Source organism: Coregonus lavaretus, assembly GCF_964263955.1.
Source record: "Coregonus lavaretus genome assembly, contig: HAP1_SCAFFOLD_313, whole genome shotgun sequence".
In the NCBI taxonomy this organism is placed as follows: Eukaryota; Metazoa; Chordata; class Actinopteri; order Salmoniformes; family Salmonidae; genus Coregonus; species Coregonus lavaretus.
The window spans coordinates 158,544-165,990 of record NW_028159241.1 but is presented as its reverse complement, the minus strand read 5'-3'; the positions used below and the strand labels follow the sequence as shown (position 1 = coordinate 165,990).

The 7,447-nt window shown below is 38.7% G+C and overlaps 1 protein-coding gene across 1 annotated transcript; it reads left to right on the top strand.

The window, feature by feature from the left end:
- Nucleotides 1-330: 330 nt before the first annotated feature.
- Nucleotides 331-1,287, top strand: LOC311123126 (trace amine-associated receptor 13c-like; the record flags this gene model as incomplete). Its single annotated transcript, XM_084197399.1, has 1 exon — nucleotides 331-1,287. One exon carries the CDS (start codon nucleotides 331-333, stop codon nucleotides 1,285-1,287), a length of 957 nt encoding a protein of 318 aa, XP_084053525.1.
- Nucleotides 1,288-7,447: the final 6,160 nt, after the last annotated feature.

Sequence of the window (7,447 nt, the reverse complement as noted above, 5' to 3'; positions counted from 1 at the left end):
AAGAGTGAAGGACAGGCTAGGTGGCCATAGCAACATACAAACATGTAATACATTACATCATGTTTTGACAAATCATTTGTTTATCCAACCATTTGTTCATTTGTGGGCTTGTGTGTGTGTGTGTGTGTGTGTGTGTGTGTGTGTGTGTGTGTGTGTGTGTGTGTGTGTGTGTGTGAGTGTGCAGAGAGACGCTGGGGAGGGGAGTGTGTGTCAGTCATTCAGAGATAAATAGAGAGGCAGAGCTCAGAGTTTGTCAGAAGGCTGACCTGACAGGGTCACACACAGGACCAAGCAGGAGCAGGACCTCAGCATTTGGACCCTTTATTACAAATGGAGACACAGGAAGATGTTCAATACTGTTTTCAAGACAGAAACTCTTCTTGCAGAAAGGCTTTGCTATCGACATCTATCTACATAACACTGTACATCTTCTTCTCATTGATTTCAGCAGTTACAGTATTTTTGAACATGCTGGTGATCATCTCCATCTCTCACTTCAAGCAGCTCCACACTCCAACCAACCTGCTCATCCTCTCTCTGGCTGTGGCAGATCTCCTGGTGGGACTGATTGTGATACCATTGACGAATGTAGCATTAATGGAACCATGCTGGAATTTTGGGGAATATTTCTGTGGGTTTTATTTCTATATCACTTGTTTGTGTTCTTCTTTATCTGTGGGCAGTTTGGTCTTGATATCTATTGACCGTTATGTTGCTGTGTGTGATCCCTTAATGTACCACTCTAAAATAACAATAACAAGAATTATGTATTGTATATCCATTACCTGGTGTTTTTGTATCATATACGATGCTGCTATTGCAAAAATATTTGTAAATGTACAGGTACCCAGCAGGTGTTTGAAAGAATGTTTTATTGTAGAAGGGTCAGTCTTGGGTAATATAATTGACTTTGTAATTACAATGGTTGCCCCGTGCTCTATTATTATAACACTTTATTTGAAAATATTTGTGGTGGCCAGATCACAGGCCAGAAAGGTATTTTCAAAAGAGGCTGCCAGTGTGTCTGGTGTTAAAACTGTACAGGCAAATAAGTCAGAAAGAAAAGCAGCAAAAACTCTAGCTATTGTTGTTTTCACCTATCTAAGTTGTTGGATTCCATTTTATTTTTATGTACTTTTTTTTTTCATTGACAATTTATCATTATTTATCATCAGCTGTCTGCCACTTGCTAATTCCTTAATTAATCCAATAATTTATGCTTTATTTTATCCATGGTTCAAAGTAACAGCTAAACTTATTTTAACTTTGAAGTTAAGATGTTCATAGTTCCTATGCTTTTATTCCTAAATATGACACACATAGGTTTGATATGTTTTGTAATACATTTGTTGTAATTGCTTCTTTCATGTAACAATACACTGACATTATTCATCTCAGTGTTGTCATCATAGATACATGTGGTGGTGATACAGAATTATTTGGATGGATTGGAATGGAATGACTTGGAGAAGGCATATGAAGGCATAAGCTTGTTTTATAAAATACATTGTAGTCATTTAGGGTTGTATATTCCAAATACCAAAGTCTGTGGTTGTTCCATGTTATTTAATGATAAAAAGGAAGTATTCCAATAGTACATTCCGAGGACGTCAAGATTCATTCTATATGTTGTTTAACATCTCCCTCTAGTGGCTCAATTGGGACACAACGCCTTCATCAAGTGTGGTAAAGTTGAAATGTACAATAATGCATGATATCAGATAACGTCCAAGTCTTATCTCAATGGTGTATTGTGTAAGTAGTTGAGGGTAAAATGCAAGAATATGCAATAATGGGTAACACTTTATAGTGTTCCGTAATAAACCATTTGTAAGGCCTTTACAGTTTGCTCACCATTTATTAATCATTTCTCCCACATTTGTTAAATGTTAGTAAGCTAGGTATTTTCACATTTATAAATAACTACTCTATGCATGAATTATTAAACACAACAGCGCAGGAGACCGCAGCAAACACTTCAACCTCAACATACTGGGTATGAACACTACAAAAGTTGTTTATAAATGTGTGAATAACAAGCTTACTATAAATAAATGTGTGTTTAATGATAAATTATGAATAAAATATTTACTATTTAAAGCTGCAATATGTAACTTTTTGGGTGACCCGTCCAAATCCACATAGAAATATGAGTTATAGAGCTGTCATTCTCATTGAAAGCAGGTCTAAGAAGCGGTAGATCTGTTCTATGTAAGCTATTACTATGTTTCCCATTCTTAAGTTTAGTTTTGTACTCCTTGGCTGCGTTGCTGATGGCAGTGTAGATGGCTGAGTTACCTTCTTTAGAGCCTGTACCATGTACAAATCATTTTTGGATTTGACATCAAAAGTTTAATATGAGGCGACATTATAGAATGCCACCTTTTATTTGAGGGTATTTTTCATTTGTAAATTAGAACACCTTATGTATCTAGTCCCCCCATTTGAAGAAGCCATAAGAATTTGGACAACTTCACTTGTAGTGTATTAAAGGGAGTAACCCTTTAAACATAATGTTCAGTTATGTCGCTCTGGATAAGAGCGTCTGCTAAATGACGTAAATGTAAATGTAAATTATGTATTTAGATATTGGTTCCCTTACCCTGTAAGCAGTCTAAGAACTGCTCTAATGAGTGACTACAATCCACCCTTTGGTTTAAGTAGTCACTGCCAACAAACACGAATGTTAGCATTTTCAGACAAAACACGTTACCACTTTCAGCATACTACTACAACAGTGTGACTGTTTTGGAATAAAATGTTCATATATTTCCTTTAACATCCTCTGTGTTGTGTGCTTATTGTTTAACCATTGATATGTTCTAGGTCATTTTGAGACCTTAAGGAGCATCAGGTACTGCTGGAATGTCTACCAATGGCAGGTCCATCTTTTTGTGAGAAATTACACTGGTCACTCAAAACATTTATAAAGTATTAAGAAAGTATGAATAGTCCTCACTTTAGATTAGGGTCTGCAAAAATACTTTACTAATGATTTGTAAATGGTTTATAAGGACATTTATTAAACATCTTATGAATGATCTTATAAATCATTATTACATACTATAAAAGTTGTTTCTAAATGTTTGAATAACTAGCTTGATAAAACAAATGTGGGAGTAATGATAAATGAATGTTGAATAAACTATTTACTAATCCATTATAAATACTTTACTACTAGGTGTTATTATAAAGTGTTACCCGATCTCTATATTCATTCAGACTCTACAGCGTCAGAGGAAGCTGCTCTGACGTGACCCCTGACCCCTGACCTGGAGGAAGCTGCTCTGACGTGACCCCTGACCCCTGACCTGGCAGCAGGGATGTTGTGAGAGTAGTGGTAGGGAGAGTACTGGTAGTGTTCATATCAAATAAAATAAAATAAAATTGTATTTGTCACATTCGCCGAATACAACAGGCGTGGGCCTTACCGTGAAATGCTTTCTTACAAGCCCTTAACCAACAATGCATTTTTCAGAAAATAGAGTTAAGAAAATATTTACTAAATTAACTTAAGTTAAAAAAATAAAAAAAGTTACAAAAAAGTAACCAATATGTTGAGGTTAAAGTGTCTGCTGCAGTCTCCTGCGCTGTTGTGTTGAATAATTAATGCATATGCTGTAGTAGTTATTTCTAAATGTGAGAATACCTACAGCTTACTAACATTTAGCAAATGTGGGCATAATAATTAATAAATGGTGAGCAAACTGTAAATGCCTTACAAATCGTTTATTACTAAACATTAATATAAAGCATTACACATAATTGCATATTCATACATTTGACCATCAACTACTTACTACAATACACCATTGAGTTAGACTTGGACGTTATCTGATATCATGCAGTATTGTATATTTCATATTTACTGCGCTTGTTGAAGGTGTTGTGTCTTATTTCAGCCACTAGAGGGGGATGTTAAACAACATATACACTGAGTGTACAGAACATGATTTAGACTGACCAGGTGAATCAAGGTGAAAATTGTGCATCATCAGTTTTTCCCTTGTTATATCAGTTTTTAAAAAATAGATTTGTAAATTAGTATAGCCAGCAGTCTAATCTTGTAATAATCATGGTCAAATTACCAACCGGGGGAACCCAAGCCCTTAACCAAATATTTACTAAATTAACTTAAAGTTTACAAAAAGTAACCAATATGTTGAGGTTAAAGTGTCTGCTGCAGTCTCCTGCGCTGTTGTGTTGAATAATTAATGCATATGCTGTAGTAGTTATTTCTAAATGTGAGAATACCTACAGCTTACTAACATTTAGCAAATGTGGGCGTAATTATTCATAATAATCTCCCGAGTGGCGCAATGGTCTAGAGATCCTGGTTCGAATCCAGGCTCTGTCGTAGCCGGCCGCGACCGGGAGACCCATGGGGCGGCGCACAATTGGCCCAGCGTCGTCCAGGGTAGGGGAGGGAATGGCCGGCTGGGACGTAGCTCAGTTGGTAGAGCATGGCGTTAGCAATGCCAGGGTTGTGGGTTCGATTCCCACGGGGGGCCAGTATGAAAAATAAATTATGTATGCACTCACTAACTGTAAATGCTAAATTACTAAAATGTAAATGGTGAGCAAACTGTAAATGCCTTCCAAATGGTTTACTTCTAAAGCAGGGGTGTCAAACTCATTCCATGGAGGGCCTAGTGTCTGCTGGTTTTTGGTTTTTCCTGTAAATTTAGACCTAGACAACCAGGTGAGGGGAGTTATTTACTAATTACTGACCTTAATTCATCAATCAAGTCCAAGGGAGGAGCGAAAACCCGCAGACACTCGGCCCTCCGTGGAATGAGTTTGACACGTGTGTTCTAAAGAGTATTATAAAGTGTAACGCATATTCTTACATTTGACCATCAACTACTTACTGCAATACACCATTGAGTTAGACTTGGACGTTATCTGATATCATGCAGTATTGTATATTTCATATTTACTGCGCTTGTTGAAGGCGTTGTGTCTTATTTGAGCCACTAGAGGGGGATGTTAAACAACATATACACTGAGTGTACAGAACATGATTTAGACTGACAAGGTGAATCAAGGTGAAATGTATAATCCCTTATTGATGTCACCTGTTAAATCCACTTCAATCAGTGTAGATGAAGGTGAGGAGACAGGTTAAAGAAGGATTTTTAAGCCTTGAGACAATTGAGACATAGATTGTGTATGTGTGCAATTCAAAGGGTGAATGGGTAAGACAAAGTATTTAAGTGCCTTTGAAAGGGGTATGGTAGTTGGTGCCAGGGGAATTGGTTTGAGTGTGTCAAGAACTGCAACGGTGCTGGGTTTTTCACGCTCAACAGTTTCCCGTGTGTATCAAGAATGGTCCACAACCCACAGGACATCCAGCCAACTTGACGCAACTGTGGGAAGAATTGGAGTCAATATAGTCTAGCATCCCAGTGGAACGCTTTCGACACCTTGTAGAGTCCACGCCCCGACGAATTGAGGCTGTTCTGATGGCGAAAGGGGGTGCAATTCAATATTAAGAACTTGTTCCTAATGTTTTGTACACTCAGTGCATAATGATACATTACATCCTCAAAATGAATACTTACATACTATTTATCATTAAAAAACATGGAACAACCACAGACGTTGGTATTTGGAATATACAAACCAAAATGACTACAATGTATTTTATAAAACAAGCTTATGCCTTCTCCAAGTCATCCCATTCCAATCCATCCAAATCATTCTGTATCACCACCACATATACAGTGGGGAGAACAAGTATTTGATACACTGCCGATTTTGCAGGTTTTCCTACTTACAAAGCATGTAGAGGTCTGTAATTTTTATCATAGGTACACTTCAACTGTGAGAGGCGGAATCTAAAACGAAAATCCAGAAAATCACATTGTATGATTTTTGAGTAATTAATTTGCATTTTATTGCATGACATAAGTATTTGATCACCTACCAACCAGTAAGAATTCCGGCTCTCACAGACCTGTTAGTTTTTCTTTAAGAAGCCCTCCTGTTCTCCACTCATTACCTGTATTAACTGCACCTGTTTGAACTCATTACCTGTATAAAAGACACCTGTCCACACACTCAATCAAACAGACTCCAACCTCTCCACAATGGCCAAGACCAGAGAGCTGTGTAAGGACATCAGGGATAAAATTGTAGACCTGCACAAGGCTGGGATGGGCTACAGAACAATAGGCAAGCAGCTTGGTGAGAAGGCAACAACTGTTGGCGCAATTATTAGAAAATGGAAGAAGTTCAAGATGACGGTCAATCACCCTCGGTCTGGGGCTCCATGCAAGATCTCACCTCGTGGGGCATCAATGATCATGAGGAAGGTGAGGGATCAGCCCAGAACTACACGGCAGGACCTGGTCAATGACCTGAAGAGAGCTGGGACCACAGTCTCAAAGAAAACCATTAGTAACACACTACACCGTCATGGATTAAAATCCTGCAGCGCACGCAAGGTCCCCCTGCTCAAGCCAGCGCATGTCCAGGTCCGTCTGAAGTTTGCCAATGACCATCTGGATGATCCAGAGGAGGAATGGGAGAAGATCATGTGGTCTGATGAGACAAAAATATAGTTGTTTGGTCTAAACTCCACTCGCCGTGTTTGGAGGAAGAAGAAGGATGAGTACAACCCCAAGAACACCATCCCAACCGTGAAGCATAGAGGTGGAAACATCATTCTTTGGTAATGCTTTTCTGCAAAGGGGACAGGATGACTGCACCGTATTGAGGGGAGGATGGATGGGGCCATGTATCGTGAGATCTTGGCCAACAACCTCCTTCCCTCAGTAAGAGCATTGAAGATGGGTCGTGGCTGGGTCTTCCAGCATGACAACGACCCGAAACACACAGCCAGGGCAACTAAGGAGTGGCTCCGTAAGAAGCATCTCAAGGTCCTGGAGTGGCCTAGCCAGTCTCCAGACCTGAACCCAATAGAAAATCTTTGGAGGGAGCTGAAAGTCCGTATTGCCCAGCGACAGCCCCGAAACCTGAAGGATCTGGAGAAGGTCTGTATGGAGGAGTGGGCCAAAATCCCTGCTGCAGTGTGTGCAAACCTGGTCAAGACCTACAGGAAACGTATGATCTCTGTAATTGCAAACAAAGGTTTCTGTACCAAATATTAAGTTCTGCTTTTCTGATGTATCAAATACTTATGTCATGCAATAAAATGCAAATTAATTACTTAAAAATCATACAATGTGATTTTCTGGATTTTTGTTTTAGATTCCGTGTCTCACAGTTGAAGTGTACCTATGATAGAAATTACAGACCTCTACATGCTTTGTAAGTAGGAAAATCTGCAAAATCGGCAGTGTATCAAATACTTGTTCTCCCCACTGTATGTATGACGACAACACTGAGATGAATAATGTCAGTGTATTGTTACATGAAACAAGCAATTACAACAAAACAGTATAACATAACTATGTTAAACTAGGGAATAAAAACATAGGAA